Source organism: Oncorhynchus mykiss, chromosome 3 (assembly GCF_013265735.2).
Source record: "Oncorhynchus mykiss isolate Arlee chromosome 3, USDA_OmykA_1.1, whole genome shotgun sequence".
Taxonomy (NCBI): Eukaryota; Metazoa; Chordata; class Actinopteri; order Salmoniformes; family Salmonidae; genus Oncorhynchus; species Oncorhynchus mykiss.
In genome coordinates, this window is record NC_048567.1 from 57019459 (window position 1) to 57043068 (window position 23610).

A 23610-nucleotide genomic window follows, 5' to 3' on the forward strand; every position below is an offset into this window, starting at 1 on the left:
TAAGTGGGAGTTACAGAGCATGCAATATCTTCTGGCTTGACAACTGGTGTAGGAGAAGTCAGGGATGAGAGGTCAGGGATAGGAATGTCGTTCCACTGACATGGATGGAGAGAGGGGTTTGTGATTCTAGGTGGGAGATGGGAGAAGAGGTGAGGAGGTTAGGAGTTTGGAATGTAGGTTGGAGATGGCGGGAGACGGGAAAGAGGGATGAAGGATTTGTGAGTGGGGGTTGAAAATGAAGGGAGATGGGAGAGAGGGATGAAGGATTTGTGAGTGGGGGTTGAAAATGAAGGGAGATGGGAGAGGGATGAAGGATTTGTGAGTGGGGGTTGAAAATGAAGGGAGATGGGAGAGGGATGAAGGATTTGTGAGTGGGGGTTGAAAATGAAGGGAGATGGGAGAGAGGGATGAAGGATTTGTGAGTGGGGGTTGAAAATGAAGGGAGATGGGAGAGGGATGAAGGATTTGTGAGTGGGGGTTGAAAATGAAGGGAGATGGGAGAGAGGGATGAAGGATTTGTGAGTGGGGGTTGAAAATGAAGGGAGATGGGAGAGAGGGATGAAGGATTTGTGAATGAAGGTTGGATGTTGGAAATGGAGTGAGAGGGGGAAAAGGAGAGGTGAGAAGGTATGTTTAGGCCAGCTGAGCTTCCTTGTGAGAGGTAATAGTTGAGCTCCGCAGGGTTGGAATATAAACAGCCTGGGCCTGCAGGAGCATACAGTCCAGAGGGAGATACAGCCCTCTACAGCCAGCAGAACCAACCTCACAATCTGTCTCTATCGCCATCCCTTTATTCATCTATACCTCTACACCTCTATTCCTCTATAGCTCTATAACTCATTCCACATCTCTCTCTCTCTCTTCCTAGAACTAAACTCTCCCTCTCCCCTCCCCTCCCCTCTTTCTCTCCCCCCTCCCCTCTCTCTCTCTCTAGAACAAAACTATCCATCTTAGTCTCTCTCTACTCGCTCTCTATATCTCTCTCTCCAACCAAACTTCCTTGAAATTGATAATACATACTTCAACCCATCAGGGTACCTTAACCTAGCCCTGCCATGCTGCTAATAGCACAGCCTTGGGGACATCAATTTGTTTTCCAAGTCAAACTCCAGGCCAACTAAGACGTACTGTTTTCTCAGCTTCACTCTTCAGCCAGCTTGTCCTCCCAATCGTCCACTGAGTGTCTTTTTGGGTCAAGAGTCACTCTGTCCCACGTGACTGGAATGAAAGTTCCAGTGGTATATTTTTCCAAACATGGAAGGGAAGGTAGTTATTTTCTTTTTAGACAACTGGGGTTTTGTGTTCTCTAGTTCAGTTTAGTGTGATCTCTTGAATGTTCCTCAAGGGGAATTTGTTTGCATTATAAAAAGTAATGACAAATATGATATTTACACATGTGGATGGCAACTGAGATGATCTATTCTGAGGTGCATACCTCAGAGATGTTGTTCACCCACCTGAACCATTCTCTCAGATGATTAGAGTGCAGTGAAAGAGAAAGAGAGAGAGAGAGAGAGAGAGTGAGAAAGGATGTTGAAGTCTTCAGAGCGGTAAATAAAGTGTTTAGTTCAACTTGTATTCCTGTCTCTTTAAGCTCTGAAAGACACACATTTAGTCTGACCCGGTGGCTCTCATGTTGAATTGCATTCTTCCATTCGGCAGAGCATAGCAGCTGCCATTTCCGATGATTGTTTTCCTCCTCTGTAAATGTAAGGAAGGTATTGCAGGGAGTTTCTTTGTGATTATCTCTTTCCTTTCGAAAATACAGTGTAGTGTGCCCATTCTCTCTCCAAAATGACCCAATTTCAATAACCATTATCCCAAATATCAGGCAGACGTTTTGTTTGGGAGAAGCGAGAAAGAAATCCATTCAGGTCAATTTCTCTCTATTGTTGTCCATATTTTCCACAAAATACTTTTCAGTTTCTACAGATAATGTTTTAGAGCATCTTGAGAAACGGGTAACCTTGTGCACTGCTGAGACCCAGATCTGTCCTCAGACCAGTCATTAACCAGGTCCGGAAGCTAGAGAGGACTCTCAATTTGCTGGACCCAGATCAGTTTGGCCCCAGTTGGCCTACGGTATGTTCCATGGCTCTTCTCAAACACCAGGGCTCTTTCTCAATTCATCTTTCCACAATTCCTCACTTCCTCTTTCTAACCTTCCCAACTGTATTGAAGGTGAAGGTCCAAGGTCCCTTCCCACAGACCTTCTCCTACAATGTCTTTTGGGAAGAGGTGATGCAAGAAGATGTGTGGAATTGAGGAAAGATTAATTGAGAAAGAGCTCTGGCCTTATAGAATCAGATGTGACTGAGTCATAAGGAAGCTGAAAGCTGTTTTCGGTCATTGGGGGAAAGCCTTGTTTGACTTGCATTGTTTTGGGCTGTGAGGACCAAGGTCAGGGGAGTAGAGGTGACCTCTGAACTATATCTTCCCCAAACAACAGGATGTTTTCTCTTCAAACTCCCTGGTCAACAGATGTTTGTGGGAAACTCTTTAGGCTCGAGAAGGAAAATAAATGATTTTCTCTTGTTTAGATTTACTTACTTATGTAAACTTCTTGAAGTAGGTTATTGAAGGACGGAGAAGAACAAAATGACATCTGGTTGTTTGAAACATCTTGACATGAAGATGCAACGACTGAAAGGTATCAAATCCAAATAAAATAAATGTCACATGTGCCGAATACAACAACTGTAGACTTTACTGTGAAATGCTTACTTATGAGCCCTTTCCCAACAATACAGTTAATAAGTAAGAAAATTAGCAAATAGATTAAAACAATATATTAACGCAAAATAAAAATATCTTGGCTATATACAAGGAGTACAGAGTCAGTGTACTGGGGTGCGAGGTTGTTGGGGTTATTGATTGAGGTAATATGTACATGGAGGTTTGGTTAGGTGATTGATTGATTGAAGTACTATTTACATGTAGGTAGGAATCCAGTCTTTCACAGGCACAAATGTGAATTGCGTTGGTGTAAGTCTTGCCCATAGCCATACGGTGTATTTTGGGGTTAAAGTCTTCACTTTCTGGTATCCTCATCAACAATGCCCCTCACATACAACTGTACATTATGACAGTGGACAGACTGGTATTATAAAGACAGTAGAGGAGGGTGTTCACACCCTGCAGTTGTCCTCAGAAGTAAAGCACCCAGCTCCATCCCCAGCTCCATGACCCAGCCCCAGCTCCATGACCCAGCTCCAGCCCCAGTCCCAGCTCCATGTCCCAGCTCCAGCCCCAGCCCCAGCTCCATGACCCAGCTCCAGCCCCAGCTCCATGACCCGGAGTTTGAGTCACGCCTGATATCATTCATCCAGACTCATGATCACATTTTCCTGCTGCAATTTCAAAAGAGAATGAATAATTGATGTGGTCTTTGTCAGAATGGGAGGATAATCTGTGGCCTACAGAGCCAGATAGGGACAAGTCATCTGCTAGTGTCTCACAGCAGGACCGTGTGTGTGTGTGTGTGTGTGTGTGTGTGTGTGTGTGTGTGTGTGTGTGTGAGAGAGAGAGAATGCGTGTGTGCATGTGGTGTGTGCTTTTGCGAGTGTATGTGTGTGTCAGCGTATGTGCTGAGGGATGATCCAAGATGGTGCAGCTAATCAAGGAGACGGCCCAGCCGGCCTGTTTCTGCCTCATCTCTCCTCTGATGTAGAGTAATGGTCTGTAGGAGACTGTAGGAGGCACCACTGGGGCAGAGAGGAGCTAGCGTGCACCACACTCACAGATTAAAGTCATCATTCACCCACTCTTACTGGATAGGATACTGCCCCTAGCCCCCTTCACAAGGAGGCTGAGGGAGCTGGGAGTTGCTACAGATGTACAGGAGTGGTGATAGAATGGTGTTCTCAGATGGTTTACTGTCCCCTCTATCTCTTTCTCCATTTCTCTCTCTCCGCATCACTCTCTCTCTCTCTCGTGTACATATTGGGTCAGAACAGCTGTGGCACTTCAAAGATGGTCTACTTTACGGACAAACACACGAGCACACACTCAGGGAGGAGGAGAGGGCCCAGTAGAGGGCTGGAGTGCACAGCACAGGGAGGAGGAGGGCAGCAGAGGAGGGCTGGAGGAGTGCACGGGGGAGGGGAGCATATCTGCGCCCTCTTGTGTAGGGATCAGTGTTCATGGACAATGAGGCAGAGCCATTGAGAGTCCTGTCACATCCGTCAGTAGGGCAGGGGGGAGAGGGCGGGACTGGTGAGTGGACAGGGGACAGGGTGAATGAAGAGGGGAGTGGAGAAGGGGACGGAGGAAGGAGAGGGAGTGGAGGGTGGGTCGGTTGGAGCCTGAATAGGGTACTCTGTAAGAGTATGTAAGAGGACGAAGCAGAACGGGATGCTGGCCCATTGAAATGAGGGGACCTTGGAGTAGAGCAGAGAACAGCTAGCAGGCTATAACATGCTGTACAGAGCTGGGTGATCTCTGCCTCCTCTCCACACTTTCATCACAGATCAGTATGCAAATAATGTTCCCTACTCTTCACGTCAAAGGAGGAAGAGGTTCGACAGAGATTTTGAGGTTGAGTCAAGGATATAGGGAGGGAAATGTATTTAGCAGTACATAGATTCAACAGCAAATATATTCTCAGTCCACTAAATACATTTGTAGAGTCTATAAAGGTACGAAGGTACGTGTACAAAGGGAAGTCCACAAGAGTCAATGTACCTACAGTCCACTGCATGGTCCCAAGCTATCACAGTGGTTGTGATCGTAGTACTAAATACTGTACTTGTAGCCTACTAAAACCAAGCACACCAACTGAAATGTTCTGTTGTGGCAAAATGGTTATGTTACAGTCTAATGATATGTAAATGCTTGAGTTGAAAAGTACTATCTATCGATCTATCGATCGACCGACCGGTAATTTTCCATAGCTGTCCACTACCCTCTTCACACACCGCACAAAGGCGTGATTTGCTGGTGGCTCCTTATCGCTTTGGGCACCAGAGACCCAGCTCAAGGCCAAATTCTTCTTCATACTGAATAGGCTTTAAAAAACAAATCACTTCCTTCTCTTAGACATGTAGGCTAGGAGAGGCAAGCAGCTCATTGTGTAAAATAAGTGTATAATGACTGTGTGACTCTAACTTTTGAGTTCCTCTCCTGTTTATCCTGAGTGATCTCCCTTGCAATTGCTTGAATAAACTCTTACTGCTGATAAAGAAGTTCTGCCTGATTCCTGGAGTAAGTTTTTGTCAACACTCCTCTACAGACACATTTATTCCTCATATTTACAAACCATAATTAATAGTCAACATGATTGTTGTCAAATGTCACTGAACGACAGTCTTATCTACAGAGTGCCATCCATGTTTAAGGAAGAGCCATTGCTCATCTCTTTAACTGTCTGGCTCACTGTTAGCGGTTTGTTTCATTAGCATTTATTACTTCCTCTGTAAAAATAGAATTCATTTCCCTCCCAAACATAAGTGATGAATCCTTCATCCTTTCACTAATTGTACTTTCAGCTATTTTATTTGCCCATGAAAAATCCATGATTTTTTTCCTGTAGCGGGTTGCCGAGGGCAGAATACTTATTGCCTCCAAAAGTGGCAAAGTTGGAGAAATGAGGTGTCACACTTGGGTTTGAGGGTAAATAGACAGTGTTGTTGGAGGCACATCATTGTTGCTGGCCCTACTAATAGAGGAAATGCATCTGAGAGTGCTGTCGCAATTTATCTGCAAATCAGTCCAGGTCTGGAATAATTGACTTCATTTAACTTCATTTAGTTTTTTTAGTAATGGCCATTTTCTATTGCTCAAACCAATGTGTTATAGTCCTCTTCAAATTGCCATGTCGAGTGAATGACTTGTTGAAATTGTTTCTTCTGTTAGTTTTACTTTAAAATGTCAGTAGCTCAATTTAACAAAAAATCATCCAAAATGTAATGTCAAACTCATATAACAGGATTAGGAAACTGGTCTAGAATACTTTGTATTGGACATGAACAGTGATATTGACATGTCCTCCACCTCTCCTCATCACTATGTCATATATCATTATTTCTAAATGAACACTTGTAGTTGGAACTGTAACACAGGTTCAAGCCTCTACACTGTGACCTCATTCCACCACTGCCTACGGGCCTGCTCACAGGCAGACATACAGTACAAACCGCTCCATCCATCCCAGCCCGGGCAGGCAGGAATTGTACAACCGTCACCCCACTCAGAGTGCCTGTCACAGCTGGGGGGGTAGAGTGGTATTGGTATTCTGAGTGCATGGGCCCTGTGGTATTCAGAGTAGGACTGGCTTTGAGCTGGCTTTGTTCCAGACCGGGGTGAAGAGAGGGAGGGGCGGTAGGGGCGAGGGGTCAGGGGTTAAGCCGATGGGATCCTCGGAGATGGGGCCTCGCTGAGAAAAGATGGTAATGACCTGAACGATGATTCACCACATAGGCATCCATCACACACCAACCTCCCATTGAGACAAACAGCTACGGCAGTGGAAGGAGAGGTGTGAATGTGTGAGTGTTTTGAATCATGTCATCTCAGCACTGCTAGCGCGGGGGTATGCGTGATGGTATTTGAAGTGCTTGTTGACTGTCATGGTGGTAGAGTAACGCCTTCATATAATAAAAAGCTTCTGTTTTTCTTTTTCCATTTGAGGCCCGAGCTCTTATCGGTTGTGAGTTTAAACTGTTCTAGTTGTCTAATTTCATCACAGTGTGTCAGTATGGCTGGCTGGCCTACATGACAGACTGCAGCTTTCTCTCTCTCAGCTCATTTCTCTCTCTCCCTCTCTCTCGTTCATTCTTTCTGTCTCTGTCTTTCTTTCTGTCTTTCTCTCTCATTTTTCACTCTCCATCTCTCTCTTCCCCCCCTCTTTCCCTCGTTCTCTCTTTCTCCCCCACCCTTTCTCTTTCTGTATCTTTCTCCCCCTCCCACCCCTCTCTCGCTCTCTCTCTCTCTCTCACTCTCTCTGTTCAGTGCAGTATGAGCAAGGTTAATTAAAGAGTCTCTCAGAACAGAGAGATAACACCCAGCCTCATCTCAGGGACAGCAGACACATCACATGCATCCCAAATGGCAACCTATTCCCTATATAGTGCAGTACTTTTGGCCAGGGTCCATTGGGCTCTGTTCAAAAGTAGTGCAATACGTAGTGAATAGTTTGCATTTGTGACACAGACACGGCTAGCTTACTCCTCTCTCTCATCGAGTTAAATATCGATTTATTTCACTAATCAATTTGTCTCTTTCTTTCTTACTCTCTTTCCTTTTCTTTCTGACGCTTTTGGACAAAATTCCAGTCTTGGGGTATCTGTTTTCATACCACGATGTGGTCTTTGTAGTGTCCCCTAGCCCTGTTGTGCATGACAATGTCCCACTGTGTGAAGAATAAGCCAAAATATTGGTCGATGTGGTTGTGTTGTGTGTTATGGATGATCCGTCTTAAAGTCAATACTCGATAGAGAACCCGAATGGCAGACTCTTTCTCCAGTGCGCAGAGAGGACCCCCATTCACTGTAAGAGATTAGAGGAGAGAGAGAGGGGGAGAGAGGAGGGAGACAAGTGACACAGTGGGGGTATAAGCTGGACCTAGTCCGTGCCAACTCCAGCCTCTCTCTCTCCCAGCACTAGGGTTAGGCCAAGCTATTTTTAGTGAGACTGAGAGACCTAGACACAGTAACCAACATGAGAGAGAGAGGGCCATCTCCCAGGCTCCCATACAAAATGCCAATGCTGCTCTGATAGCCAAGTGTGTGTGTTTGTGTGTGTGTGCCCCAGCACTGAGCAGCAAGACCAGTCTCCTGGTGCAGCATTCGTAATTAAACCCAAGACATACGGTTAAAAAAAAAAAAAATGCAATTGGGCAGTGGAGAAAAAGCATGTGGTGGTGTGGTAGAGGATTGTAGGACGGTGTGTGTCTGCCTCGTGTGTGTGTGTGTTTGTTTATGTGTGTCCCAGCACTGAGCTGGGGCTGGGGCTGGGGCATTCTTAATTAAACCCAATGCGGTTCTAAAGGAATGTAAGTGGGCTGTGATGTGGTAGAGGATCGGAGGATGATGTGTGTGTGGAAGATTGGACGTTGAAACACATTTCCATTATAATGACATCTCGGCCGCAAATTAGGACGTAGCCCTGGTCCTATCTGGTTACCTGACCTCATAATCCACTGGCTGGCCCACTCAGATCCATGTTGACGCAATTAACAAACATCAATAAGGTTCATGTCTTTTCATTGCATTTGTGTTGTTAGTAGCAATATTAAGCTCAACAGTTGCATCATTGTCAGGCAGCCAGCAGGCACTAGTCAGGCAGCCCCCTTGGCAACAGGTGAATGCTGCATCCAGTCACTCTTTTATGTGTGTTTATTTTGGTTTCCTAGGCAACGGAATGGGGTCCAGACGATGACACCAGGAGGTCCTGTCAGAGCAAAGGGAAGACGGCGGTAAACGATGACTTTAAGGGTGTCCCCCCCAACCCACACACACACACACACACACACACACACACACACACACACACAGGATGCCACCCTGAATAAAAGCTTTTGCTTTAAAAGCGGGCAGTTGATTGGATGAGGAAGTGGCCCTTCTCCTCTCCTTCCAACGGCTGATAAACACTGTGATAATTTTGTTATTTCACTTTTTCTTTGTAGGAATTGAATGCCTTTTTCTCAAGAGGGGAGAAACAAAAAAGCAGTCACTTCTTTCTGAAACCTTTAGAACCTCGTCTGACCTCAAGTTCTAAAACAAAGTTACTCTATTTGCCAAAACAATATATTTAAGGAAAACTAAGAAGTTTCATAAAAAAAATGTCCCCCTCAATCGTCAGACAATGGTTCCCTCAATGTGTATGACAAACCTGCAAGTAAAGCAATTAGTTGCACTGTGTACTCCATATACTGCATATCACCTGTATATGACAAATAAACAAACTTGAATTCTTTCTAATAATGAGATGTGATTGGACTAGGTTTAGATGTGTTACATTTCATCTCACAGATGAAAGATAGACAGTCATTACAGTCATATCATTGAAGTGAGTGGTGAGTAATGCTGGCTCGTATTCATTAGTGCATACTGTAACAAACTGTAGCCAAATGTTTTGCAATGAAACAAGCAGCTTTTTAAATCAGGTTTCTTATCAAGTACAGGTAGACCCACGCAGTTTCGGTCAATTTTCTTCCATTTGGTTTCTAGTGAATACAACCATGCAATTGTATGAATTGTATGTAATTCTCTAACCTATAACATCTCTGTACTCTACCACCCCCTGTAGGTGGAGTGTCAGAACTACATCCGCGTCCTGCTGGTCAATAAGACTGAGGTCATCACCTGTGGAACCAACGCCTTCCAGCCCCTCTGTATCACCCGGGAGGTAAGGGGGAGGGATGGATGGAATGATATCTGTCAGGGTGGATGGGGTTCAAGGAAGAAGTAGAATGGAGTGAAAACCTAGGGGGTAAGGGGGATAGGGAAGGAATGATAAGAAGGTAAAGGAGGATGGTGAGAGGAAGAAAGAGTGGATGGAGGGAAGAGGGGGATAGAGTGATAACTGGCAGGGTGGGGGGTGAATGATGGAGGGAATAAGATACAGACTTGAATATAAACATCAAACAGCCATATGGTCTGGAGGAGACTTTAGAGGTAGGGGAAGACAGTAACAACACTATAATTTTCTTACTCTCTATCTCTATCTCTTTCTCTATCACCCTATTTATCTTTCTCTCTCTCTATCTCTATCTTTTCTATCTCTATCTTTTCTATCTCTCTATCTATATCTCTATTTTCTATCTCTATCTATATTGCTCTCTATATCAATCTTTTCTATCTCTATATCTCTATCTTTTCGATCTCTATATCTATCTTTTCTATATCTATCTTTTCTATCTCTATATCTATCTTTTCTATCTCTATATCTATCTTTTCTATCTCTATATCTATATTTTTTATCGCTATCTATATCGCTCTATATCTCTATCTTTTCTATATCTCTATCTTTTCTATATTTTCTATCGTTATATCTATATATCTCTATCTTTTCTATCTCTATCTCTATTCCTCTTTCCCTCCTCCCAGGTAGGGAATATGAGTAGTGTGTTGGATCGCGTGAACGGCGTGGCAAGGTGCCCCTACGATCCTCGCCATAACTCCACGGCGGTGGTGACGGAGAGCGGCGAACTATATGCCGCCACAGTCATCGACTTCTCTGGTCGCGACCCTGTAATCTACCGGAGCCTGGGGGGCATGCCACCCCTCAGGACGGCCCAGTACAACTCCAAGTGGCTCAATGGTAACATACACACACACAAACACACACCACACACACACACTGCCCACCATGTGTTAGCTCATTTATCATTGTGTAGTGTCAATTAAAGTGGATTGTTGCATAAGGGCTAAGATCTTTGTCAGAGATCCAGCGCTTCCAGATTGTTAATTGTCTTGATGCAGTCTATCAACCATGTTTCTCAGTGGAACTATGTCCTACCCTTTCCTAGTATCCTAGTACAAAAACCATGGTAATTTGGCACCCCAAAAAGCGATTTGTGTAATCCACCACAGTGTTGTTGAATAGGGATCACAGAGGTAGGAAGGGTGTGGACAGTATGAGCTGGTGTTGGCTGGCACCGTAGAAAAGCTAAGTTAGATAAACCTCCATCAGCCCCAAAAGTCATGGCTATGTGTCTATAATATCCCTGTTGCTGACACTAAGTTTTTTTTTTACTGAATGCACCTCCAAAATACATCCTGACTCATGCAGAAAAAAGACAAACCTTCCAGAGACGGTGCTTCTCATCTGCAATAATTCAAACACAGCAGCCACACAGTTCTTGGCTTCACAGAGTAGGGGGAGAAAGGGGAAGGAAGGAGAAGAAAGAAGAAGAAGAGGAAGAAAAGGGGAAGAAAAGGGGAGAGAGGAAGTGTGAGTAGGTAGAGGTAGACGCCACAGTGGTAGACCAGGAGAGAGGAGAGACACTCAGGAGTCAATGAATGGTGTAAGAATGGGAGGAGAGGAGGTGAGGCTTCATTAGTGGGACAAAGAGGAAAAGGGTAGGAGGCTAGAGAAGAGAAGTAAGACTCAGTAGGAGCAGACAGAAGGAGAAATGGGGTGAGAGGAAAGGTAGGAGATAGTGGTATACAGGCCAGGCACAGGAGAGGTGATATACTCAGAGACTCAGAAGGCAGTGAGCAGTGTAATTATTCCTCGCGTCAGGGAGAGGGTGAAATTACAGCGTGCTGCATGCTTCATGCTACACAGGGCTCTCTTCTGACAGTGTGTGTGTCTGAGGTGTGTGTGTTGGGGAGGTGGGCTTTACCGAAGCCTCTCTAGCAAGCGAGTGAGGGAGCAAGCAAGGGAGGGAGGAGTGGAGAGGCGAAGAGAGCGCTCTGCTCATCAGCATAATCACAGCTAGTTGCAGACAGACAGACACCACACCACTCACTTTAGTTACACACCACCTTTTCTTTCCGTTCCCTCAGCCCACCTAAAAATACACACAGCCTCTTGGGGCAAAGCTCCATTTCTTCCTCCAGAGTCTTGAGCTGGATCGAGCAACCTCAGAGGAGACTGAGTAAGAATTAAAATCTCATTTCTAGTCATAAGCCTCCCCAGTTAGGGGGATTCACAAACAAACAGACAGAATAGAACAGAGGGGGTTCTGAATCTAATCAATCTGTTCTTTATTGGATTGGGACCTGCCAGGTACTGACCAACTGTTTTTATTATAAATGAGAATGAAGTGGGGAGCTTGGGGAGCATTGAGGATGTAGAAGTCCCTAAAGAACACAGGCAGGCAGGCAATAATCTCTTCTCCCTCTCTCTCTCGCTCTCTCTCTCGCTCTCTCTCTCTCGCTCTCTCTCTTGCTCTCTCTCTCGCTCTCTCTCTCGCTCTCTCTCTCGCTCTCTCTCTCTCTCGCTCTCTCTCTTGCTCTCTCGCTCTCTCTCGCTCTCTCTCGCTCTCTCTCTCTCTCTCTCTCTCTCTCTCTCTCTCTCTCTCTTGCTCTCTCGCTCTCGCTCTCTCTCTCTCGCTCTCTCAAATTCAATTCAAAGCACTTTATTCAATTCAATGCAAATGGAACAGACAATAATCAAAATGTAATTAAACAAGGTAAAACATTAGTGAACATTGCACTCACATAATATATATATATATTTTTTTGCCCAAATAATAATAATTATATTATTGCCAATGTACAGTGTTGTAACAATGTGCAAGTAGTTGAAGTATGAAAGGGAAAATTATTATACAGATAAATATACGTTATATTTACAATGCTCCACTGTTTGCCCTTTTCTCATGGCAACGGGCCACAAATATTGCTGCTGTGATTGCACACTGCGGTATTTTTCCTAACAGATATGGGAGTTTATCAATGTTTGATTTGTTTTCAACTTCTTTGTGGGTCTGTGTGATCTGTGGAAAATGTGTGTCTCTAATGTGGTCATCCATTTGGCAGGAGGTTAGGAAGTGTAGCTCAGTTTACACCTCATTTTGTGGAATAGCATTCTAGATTGCGCTGTTATTTTTGTTGATTCTTACCATTGGTTCAAATATCTTTTTGCTTTTTCATAATTTGGTTGGGTCTAAATGTGTCTGTCCTGTGGCTCTGTGGTGTCTGTTTTTGTTTGTGAACAGAGCCCCAGAACTAGCTGGGTGAGGAGACTCTTCTCTAGGTTAATCTGTGTAGGTGAGGGCTTTGTGGTGGAATGTGTGGGCATTGCTTCCTTTTAGGTGGTTGTAGAATTTAGCAGGTATAGTCCTAATTCTGCTCTGTTTGCATTACACAAAGTATACTTTGGCAGAATTCTGCATGCAGAGTCTCAATTGTGTGTTTGTCCCATTTCATGAATTCTTGGTTGATGAGTGGACCCCAGACCTCACAACCATACAGGGCAATGGGTTTGATAACTAATATAAGTATTTTTACCCAGATCCTAATTGGGATGTTGATTTTTATGTTCCTTTTGATGGCATAGAAGGCCCTTCTTGCCTTGTGGAAGTTACCTGTGGTGTTGATGTTTAGGCTGAGGTAGGTGTAATTCTGGGGCAACAGTGTCTAGTTATAGTTTGTATTTGTTGTCTTGGCTTTTTGGGGGAAACATTATTTTTTGTCTTACTGAGATTCACTGCCAGGGCCCATGTCTGACAAAATCTGTGCAAAATAGCAAAGTGCTGCTGTAGGCCCTTCTCGGTTGAGTCCGTAGGGTGAGGCCTGGTGAGGTGCTGCAGACTGTTCTAGTTCCATTTATCATCCTTGAGATGACAGTGCATGTCAGAGCAAAAACCAAGCCATGAGGTTAAAGGAATTGTCCATAGAGTTCCGAGACAGGATTGTGTCGAAGGCACAGATCTGGGGAAGGGTACCAAAAAATGTCTGCAGCGTTGAAGTCCCCAAGAACATAGTGGCCTCCATCATTCTTAAATGGAAGAAGTTTGGAAACACCAAGACTCTTCCTAAAGCTGGCCGCCTGTCCAAACTGCGCAATCGGGGACGCAATCGGGGACTCCAAAAATGAGTCACAAGCTTTTTTTGAAATCAACAAAGCATGATAATATTTTGTTTTGTTTTGTTTGTTTGTCAATAAGGGTGTGCAGGGTGTATATGTGGTCTGTCGTACGGTATTTTGGTAAGAAGCCAATTTGACATTTGCTCAGGACATTGTTTTCCTTGAGGAAAGAGTCTGCTGTTGATGATACTGCAGAGGATTTTTCCAATATTATTCCACGGTATTTATCTGGGTCAAATTTATCTTCACTTTTGTGGATTGGGGTGATCCGACCTTGGTTCCAAATTCTAGGAAAGATGCCAAATTTGTGGTCTGTGTATTTTATCCTTTCGTTTAGTATACCATCAACACCATAGTCCTTTTTGGGTTGGAGGGTTTGTATTTCTCTCTCTCTCTCTCTGCATCCTGGGAGTGTTGGTGCATGTTGGGAATTGTATGAGTGAGTGTGAGTGGTGTCTGTAGTTAGATCGCCTCTGTTTTCTGTTTCCTTTCTTGGTGGTTTTCCTTTTTCTATGCATGATTGAGTATTTTTGTGTTTTAGTGGTAGAATTAGGTATGTTGTAGTTCTTGTTGGAATTGCCATTGTTTTGGTGGGGATGGCGACCCACATGGGGATGCCATCCCTGTCACTTCGGCATGGCTTCACGTGTGTTACTGAAGCTACTGTCACTGGAGGAGTTTCTGGTCACTGTAGGAGAGAAGGTAGGCTATGGAAATGTTGCTTATGTTGGATGAATAAAGCAATGGTGTTTTTTGTTAAAGAAGAGCGTCTTGTCGATCGGATGGTTGTGCATGGTGCAATGGTGTTTTTTGTTAAAGAAGAGCGTCTTGTCGATCGGATGGTTGTGCATGGTGCAATGGTGTTTTTTGTTAAAGAAGAGCGTCTTGTCGATCGGATGGTTGTGCATGGTGCAATGGTGTTTTTTGTTAAAGAAGAGCGTCTTGTCGATCGGATGGTTGTGCATGGTGCAATGGTGTTTTTTGTTAAAGAAGAGCGTCTTGTCGATCGGATGGTTGTGCATGGTGCAATGGTGTTTTTTGTTAAAGAAGAGCGTCTTGTCGATCGGATGGTTGTGCATGGTGCAATGGTGTTTTTTGTTAAAGAAGAGCGTCTTGTCGATCGGATGGTTGTGCATGGTGCAATGGTGTTTTTTGTTAAAGAAGAGCGTCTTGTCGATCGGATGGTTGTGCATGGTGCAATGGTGTTTTTTGTTAAAGAAGAGCGTCTTGTCGATCGGATGGTTGTGCATGGTGCAATGGTGTTTTTTGTTAAAGAAGAGCGTCTTGTCGATCGGATGGTTGTGCATGGTGCAATGGTGTTTTTTGTTAAAGAAGAGCGTCTTGTCGATCGGATGGTTGTGCATGGTGCAATGGTGTTTTTTGTTAAAGAAGAGCGTCTTGTCGATCGGATGGTTGTGCATGGTGCAATGGTGTTTTTTGTTAAAGAAGAGCGTCTTGTCGATCGGATGGTTGTGCATGGTGCAATGGTGTTTTTTGTTAAAGAAGAGCGTCTTGTCGATCGGATGGTTGTGCATGCCGTACTTCTTAAATGTATGTTTATTTAAGTTACTCTGCTTTTTCTCCATCTACAAAGGTAACGATTTTGAATGTACCGCCGTTTATTCCCAATGAGCTATTGGAGATGAGAGATGTTTTACACATTTCTAAACTCTCTGATGTGAATGTGGGTTTGCTTTCTTTGGATCAGGAGAAAGCTTTTGACCATCTTTGACGACCAGTACTTGTTCAAAATAGTGAAAGCCTTTTGGGGATGTTTTTTTGTCTTGGATGAGTCTAAAGTATGCTGGGGTTCTCATGTATGGTGAAGGTGGGGGTGGTTTGAGCTGACCCTTTCCCGTTCATAGGAGTATTAGGCAGGGATGCCCAATTTCAGGACAGTTATCTTGTCTGGCAATTGAACCAGTGCTTTGTTTTTTATAAGTGAGGTTTCTCTGTGCCAGGGGTTATGAAGGGTCCCACAATAGCACTGTCTGCTTATGCAGATAACGTGTAAGTTTTTATTACAGGGGTTGAGGATGTTATGGTTCTCTCAAATGCTCTTAAGGTGTATGAGGAGGCCTCCTCAGCTAGAGTTAATCGGGAATAGAGTGTGTTCCTGTGGGCAGGTCATCTTCAAATAGGAACCACTCCATGGTTACCATGGGGGCTTCAGTGTGGCAGAGATGGGATGAAGACTGGGATTTATTCTAGAATCTGATCTGAAAAAATGTGTGTGCCTGATTGTCTAGGTGGAAATGGGTTCTAGCCCAGCTGTCTTATAGGGGAAGGGTGCTGGTAGCCAATAACCTAACCAACCGCCTCTACCCTGTGGCACAGACTAATGAGTTTACAGACACCAGGGGGCCTGATAAAAGAGCTTCAGAGGACCCTTGTCAATTTCTTCTGGTCTGGACAACATTGGATTAAAGCTGCAGCCCTGTACCTGCCACTGCACGAGGGTGGGTAATACCTGGTGGACATTTCTTCTAGGGTCATGGCTTTCTGGCTTCAAGCAGCCCAGAGACTGTTGTACAGTGATGGTTCTAGCTGGGTTGATACAAATCAAATCCAATTTTATTTATCATATACACGTTTAGCAGATGTTATTGCGGGTGTAGGGAAATACTTGCGTTTCTAGCTCCAACAATGCAGTAATATCTAACAATTAACAACAATACACATAATACACACAACCTAAAAGTAAAATAATGGAATTGAGGAATATATAAATTCCTAAATTCCTACAGCCTACACATTGATGAGGAGAGCGGGCTGTTTGTGCCTAGACAAGCACCTTTTCCTCTTAATAAGGGTCTGACCCTTTTTTTCAATTTTCACCTAAAATGACATACCCAAATCTAACTCTAGCTCAGGACCTGAAGCAATGATATGCATATGCTTGATACCATTTTTTTTAAACACTTTGTGGCAATCTCAAATTAATGTAGGATAATATAACACATTAGATCTGGTAAAAGATAATACAATGAAAAAAACCTGTTTATTTTTTTTCATCATCTTTGAAATGCAAGAGAAAGGCCATGATATTATATTGCAGTTTAGGCGCATTTTAGATTTTGGACACTAGATGGCAGCAGTGTGTGTACAAAGTTTCAGATTGATCCAGTGAAGCATTGCAATACTGGACAATATTTTGTCTCTGCCCAAATGTGATACATTTTCAAGTACATAACTACAGAGAACATACAAAAATGATATGGTAATACAAAATTTAAGTTTACACACTCCCAGGAATGTCATACATGATGGATCTTTAGCTTATACACTAACTTTCACACATCTAGATGGCTGAGTAGGGTGGGTGTGGAGCCAGAGACAGCAGGGGTTCAAACTGTAGATCCCACTTCCTACATTTGAATATAAAAATTGATTTTATCAAACAAAACTATGCTACATTTGATCTCTGGGACCCTCGGGATGACAAATCAGAGCAAGATTACTGAATGTACATTATTTACCTTCAGAGGTGAATGTATCAAACAAGTTGCTGTAAAAGTGTTTTGTTGTTGTGCACTCTCCTCAAACTATAGCATGGTATTTTTTAACAGTAATTCCTACTGTAAATTGGAAAATGCAGTTAGAGAATTTAAGCTTTCTGCCCATATAAGACCTGTCTATGTCCTGGAAAGTTTGCTGTTACTTACATCGTCATGCTAATCACATTAGCGCACGTTAGCTCAACCGTCCTGGTTGAGGAACACTGATCCCGTAGAGGTTAAAGCTAGAGGGAGTGATTTATCTGACCTGACTCCATTCTATGAGTCTGTTATGCAGGCTTGGAGAGTTTTCGACATGTCCCGTAGGGCCGGCACACCACTAGGGATGTGGCTTTTTGAAGAGGCTCTTTTTTTATAACAATGTCATCCAATCCCGTGCTAAGAGCTCAGCCAGCCTACGTTCATGTCTGTTAGGTGTGGGGTGTGCCAAGCTGAGTCATCTGATGCTGAGCAGGAGCAGATTGTTGGAGGAGCTGGGAGAAAGAGCGGAGATCCGATCATCTTGCCTACTGTGAAAGGTCGTAGCTGAGGTCTGCGATTCCTTGCCAGTACTTCATCGGCAGTGTGTGACTGATACTTCCAACTCTGATCGATGGACGGAGGGTCTGGATTATGTTTTCCCTGCGCTGAATGTAAGTGCTGCGGTGGGGGCATTCAAGAAGGACATGGGTATTCTGTTGTCCTTCGACACCCCGGAGCTGGGGGAGTTCAATGCGGTGGGAAAGAAGGCCACATACATAATATGTGTAAAAGTGTCCCCTGCTTCTTCCCTGGAAGGGGTAAAGTCGACGAGGTGGTCGGATGTGTTGGTCAAGGTGCCTCCCCAAAAGGCTGTTGGCGGTCTTTATATAAACTGCCTATTGATAAGAGGACAGCTGACCTCCAATGGAGGATAATACATGGAGCTATAGTCACCAACATGCATCTGGTACACCTGGATCCAACTGTTGGGGAGGGGTGTCCATTCTGAAACTCTGGCACATCTGTGTACCAGGTTGGTCGGGATGATTTGACCTGATTACTACTTGGTTCTCAGCTCTGGGAGAGGTTTTCTCTTCCCAACTGTTTATATTTGGGCCAAAGTACAGGTTTAGTCAAAGGGGTGTAGTGTTCTTACTTAACCTTTTTGGCGCAGGTGTTCCGCTAGCGACCCCCCTCGACAACATCCGGTGAAATTGCAGAGCGCCAAATTCAAAATACAGAAATAGTCATAATAAACATTCATAAAAAATACAACTGTTATACATCGGCTTAAAGATGAACTTCTTGTTAAACCAGCTGCTTTGTCAGATTTCAAAAAGGCTTTACGGCGAAAGCATACCATGCGATTATCTGAGGACAGCGCCCCGCCTACAAAAGCATACAAACATTTACAACAAAGTAAAGTAATTATAAAAGTCAGAAATAGCAATAAAATGAATCACTTACCTTTGAAGATCTTCATATGGTTGCAGTCACAAGAGTCCCCGCTACACAATAAATATTCATTTTGGCGCATTTTGTTCAGTAATCCACTGACTCAAAGGTGATCAAAACATGCAGACGAATACATCCAAATAGTACCGGTTAAGTTTGTCGAAACATGTCAAACGGTGTTTATAATTAATCCTCGGGTTGTCAATTGTCTAAATAATCAATAATATTTAAACTGAACAATAGCGTCTTCAACAGAAAGGAAAAACAACGAAGGGCGCGCACTCGGTCAGGCGGGCACTCGGTCAGGCGCGCAAACCAGCTCTGCATTCTTCCTCAGTCCACAGACAGAAAGGTCTCATTCTTCTTCATTTTTCAGAAAACAAGCATTAAAACAATGTCTAAAGACTGTTGACATCTAGTGGAAGCCATATGAACTGCAATCTGGGTCCTAACCCATTAGAGACTCTATAGGCATTCAATTGATAATACCCACATCAAAAAAATGCCACTTCATGGATGGATTTTCCTCAGGTTTTCGCCTGCCATATCAGTTCTGTTATACTCACAGAGATTATTTTAACAGTTTTGGACACTTTAGAGTGTTTTCTATCCAAATATACTATTTGCATATCCTTGCTTCTGGGCCTGAGTAACAGGCAGTTTACTTTGGGCACGCTTCTCATCCAGACGTCAAAATACTGCCCCCAAGCCATAAGAAGTTTTAACTTAGTGTCAGGGGCAGCTAAATTAGCAATCTGGAAGATGAAAGAGCAGTATTCGGGGACAGGCTTCTGTGGACGTGGTGGGTATGCTGGAGGAGATGTTGGCAGCAAGACAGAGGGTTGAGTTTGCCTATTATAAACTGGTTAATGACATTGGGCTGTTATGAGCATATGGGGTATTCAGTAGTTGTTGTGTTAAGTTACAGTGGAGGAAGATTTGGTGTTGTGTTTTTAATTGATGTTTAACCATTGATGTTTGAGTGTTTTATTGTGTTGTGGGTTCCCAGACCTAAAGTTTTTTTAAAAACTCTCTCTCTCTCTCTCTCTCTCTCTCTCTCTCTTGTTCTCTCTCCTCCTCCTCTTCCCCATGGTCAGTCAGTTACAGCCCTCAATCAGACTGTGTGGAGATTGAACAATCTGTTTGTTGGATTGACGCCCACACACGTTACGCAGCCTAAACATGTATATTATACTGTATCGACTGTGTATAGAGTATTAGCTCATTCAAATGCCACCTCTGACAGCAACCGGGCCGTGTGTGTGTGTGTGTGTGTGTGTGTGTGTGTGTGTGTGTGTGTGTGTGTGTGTGTGTGTCTGACAGCCTTGGGGAAGCAGTAGTGTTAATATACGCTGAAGCCTTTTTCTGGCTTCTCTCTCTCTGTGGTAATTATCTAGGACCCAGCACGAGGTCTGGTGAAACAGTACCACACGCGCACACACACACACCTTCATTTACATGGCTGTAAGCATCGGTTAGCTGACTGAACTGGGGAACTCGGTCCTCCATTAAACAGTATCATGAAGAGCCAGGTTAGGGAGGTAATGGTAGATTTGTCATGATAGCTTATCAGAAATGGATTACATGATTTTACATGGATTACATTACATGTAATTATTTACAGCAAAGCTGTGGGTTGTATAACATGGCTCCCCATGCTGGCATGTTAACATTAAGCTTACCCTAGAGACAATGATCAAACAGTGCGATAAAACATATGGAGAAAGCTAACTATAGGATAAGAATAATGGGACAGTGGATGAAGCTACAGCTGACAAGAAAATGTTGGTTAACATTTTATTTTGATAGTCCATCTATAGATGCTCCACTAACTATCAATCGACTATCATTAACATGTCAATGCATGTCTTTGGACTTGCAGCAGGGAAGCATCTGTAGATATCACCAAACATTGTGCTATTTGGTGAACTAGTCCGTCTCTACCACCATTTCACCCATTCCTATTGGCTGCCGCCAGCTACTACCTGCAGTTGTTTTTTTATGAGTGTTCTGAAATGGAATTATGCGTTCTGTTATTGCTTCTGATGCTGTTTCCATTCCTGCTGACCGCCTGCGTTCTCCTATAATCTCATTCTCTTAAAAGGTAGTGCTGGCCCCCGGGGCACTTATCATCATGACTGTTTGCAGGTTAATATCTACGCTCTCTGCTCTGCATCCAAGCTGTCCGTTTGTGTAAGAATGTGTGTGTGTGTGTTTGATATCACTGAGAATGAATGTTACCTTAGGGAAAGCAGCATTGACTGCACATACTGTGTTGTTCTCACAGCCCCACTGCTTCTCTAGTCATGAACAATCCTCCTCTACAGTATAACTCTACAGGGGAGAAGGCATGCTACTGGTTATCACATCTGGGTTCAAATAGTATTTAACATCTTTCAAATGCTGTCATTGAGTGTTTGTTTGAGCCTGAATGTAATGCCAGATGGGCAGAGTTTGCACTTTTGGAATTAAACCATTGGTTCCATTTTGTCCAGGCATGCTCAATAAAGCATATTTTAAATGTTGTTTGAACCCTGCTATGTCTGCTGTTAATGTGTTCAGTGTTGGGACTGAGGCTAACCCGTGTCTGTAATAATAACAACTCACAACAGGGAGACTGTTTGAGTGGCCGTACCATGTAGTGTTTCTGAGCACCAACTAGAATGGACGATGAAGTCACAGTCTATATTGATTTTGTTCCACTCATCGAGTGCATTTGTCTCATGTCTTTACCACATCAAGATTGATCATGTGTTCTGCCAATTTACAGATGGAGGAATGAATGCAGTGTACGTTTTATAGGATGACTGTGACTAATGAATTTATCTCCCAGGATGACTTTATTATCAACTTGACTGGACACATTCATTCGTCAGTATAAACTAGCATGACATTAAGAATCATCCCCTATGGCTGCATGGACTCTAATGCTCTCTCTGACTTTGTCTCCTCTTCCCCTCTGCCCTTCTTCCTCTCCTTCTCTGTCCCCTCCCCTCCTCTCTTGTCCTCTCCTCCTCTTCCTCAGAGCCCCATTTCATCTCAGCCTATGATGTGGGTCTCTTCACATTCTTCTTCCTGCGTGAGAACGCTGTGGAACACGACTGTGGGAAGACCGTCTACTCCCGGGTGGCCCGCGTCTGTAAGAACGACATCGGAGGGCGGTTCCTACTGGAAGACACCTGGACCACCTTCATGAAGGCCAGGCTGAACTGCTCGCGCTCCGGAGAGTTCCCCTTCTACTATAATGAGCTGCAGAGCACCTTCTATCTGCCTGAACAAGACCTCATCTACGGGATATTCACCACCAATGTGTGAGTGATGAGTAATAGTCTTCTTATGCAAGACACACACACACTCAGGAAAACACACACACACACACGCACTCATGTACAGGTGCAGTAACCACGCACGTACCCTCTCCCTCCCACCCCCACGCAAACTCCATTACTGCAGTTTCCAGGCCTAATGATTATCATTATTCAGCATCCACTTTTTGAGAACACTTAAGCTGTGTTTGAATACTCATACTAACTGCACTAGCCATACAATTTATGACATAAATTGAGTATATAGTATGCGTATTGGTCATAGTATGGGTATAGTTAGTATGCCGAAATTTCCCGGATGTCGTGCTACATTCGCCAAAATACGAAGTATACAAACAGTGGACACTATTTCCATGCTTTTAGTGCCCATAATGCAATTCTTCAGAAAATGGGTTGAGGGTTCATATTTTTTTCAGATTTGAAGAAAATGGCATAAAATATGCAGCCAAAATCCAACGAGAAAGGATACAAATACAAATAAATATTACTTTAACTAATTTTGATGTTAAGAATGTTAATGTTAAGAAACTGTTGAGCAAATAAGTTACCTTACACGTTATGTTGGCTGACAATTTGTTAGCTATGCTATCCTTACAAACAGTGATGGAAAAAGTATCCAATTGTCATACTCAAGTAAAAGTCTTAAAGTATTTGGTTTTAAATATACTTAAGTATCAAAAGTAAATGTAATTGCTAAAATATACTTAAGCAACAAAATATTTTCAAATTGCTTATTTAAAGCAAACCAAGATCACCATTTTCTTGTTTTTGAAGTTTACGGAAAGTCAGGGGCACACTCCTAAAATCAAGACATAATTTACAAATGAAGCATGTGTTCAAATCAAATTTTATTTGTCACATACACATGGTTGTGTTTAGTGAGTCCGGCAGAACAGAGGCTGTAGGGATGACCAGGGATGTCCTTTTGATAAGTGTGTGAATTAGACAATTTTCCTGTCCTGTTAACCATTCAAATTGTATCAAGTATTTTTACTTAAGTACTTTACACCTCTGCTTACAAACCACATAGCATATCATTACAGCAGTAGGTACCGGTATGTTAGCTAGCTAGCTAATGTTAGTTGGCTACTATTACATCAAACTTGCCAGTATATGAACGAAATACTATCTAACTAACTACCCAAAGTTTATTGACTTGATTATCCCTGTCATTCTTAGCTAAGTGGTATAGTCAATGTGTGTTCTCAATGGACATTTGGGTGCTTTCGTAAATTCGCTCTGGCTATCTACTCCGATTTCAGAGCACTCTCGTCTGAGTGTACCAGAGCGCAGGATAACTGATGAATTTACGAATGCTCAACAGCCGTTGAATATGGTCGGTGTCAGTAAACGTTGGCAAAAAAAGGCGTAATAAAATTGTTGCAAGCAGCACAGTTACAGTCACCAACACTCTTGATAACATGAAAATTGCCTAACCAGCTCTGCTTGGGCGAGTAAAATAGTCAGAGTGAGGTGTCCTCTCATTTGTGTCTGGAAGTAGCTAGCAAGTTAGCCAGTTAGCTTGGGTGCTTGACTGCAGTTGTAAGGTCAGAACACTCGAATCAACCCTACTGCCAGAGCGTCCAGTGTGCTCTGAACACTCCAAGAGCGAAACGCTCTGAATTTACAAACGGGCAATCTGACAACACTCTGAATTTACGAACGCTCAGATTGAATTTAAGAACACACCTGAAGTCGTAAAATGTCTAGCTAGTAATTTGTTATGCTAACAAGCTAGCAAGAGGTTGAATTGCAACAGCATCAACTTCCGGTAGACAGGCGAAGCGATAGTACGCTCAACTGAAAGGATAACGTTCCTTTACAGAATACTAAAATGAACTAATAGTATGTAGTTTTTACTCATTAAGTAT

At 43.4% G+C, this 23610-nt stretch overlaps 1 protein-coding gene across 6 annotated transcripts in view; it reads left to right on the forward strand.

Annotated features, from left to right (window-relative positions):
- The window catches only part of sema5ba (sema domain, seven thrombospondin repeats (type 1 and type 1-like), transmembrane domain (TM) and short cytoplasmic domain, (semaphorin) 5Ba), a 188066-nt gene that overhangs the window by 102007 nt on the left and 62449 nt on the right, over nt 1–23610 (forward strand). For all 6 annotated transcript variants that reach the window (XR_005050753.1, XM_036974744.1, XM_021597455.2 and 3 more), the window contains 4 exons: nt 8351–8413; nt 9247–9345; nt 10047–10260; nt 21439–21724. Coding sequence is in view for 5 of the 6 variants with exons in the window: in XM_036974744.1 (XP_036830639.1) it covers nt 8351–8413; nt 9247–9345; nt 10047–10260; nt 21439–21724 (662 nt within the window). In the remaining variant the exon portion in view is untranslated. The remainder of the gene's footprint in view (nt 1–8350; nt 8414–9246; nt 9346–10046; nt 10261–21438; nt 21725–23610) is intronic.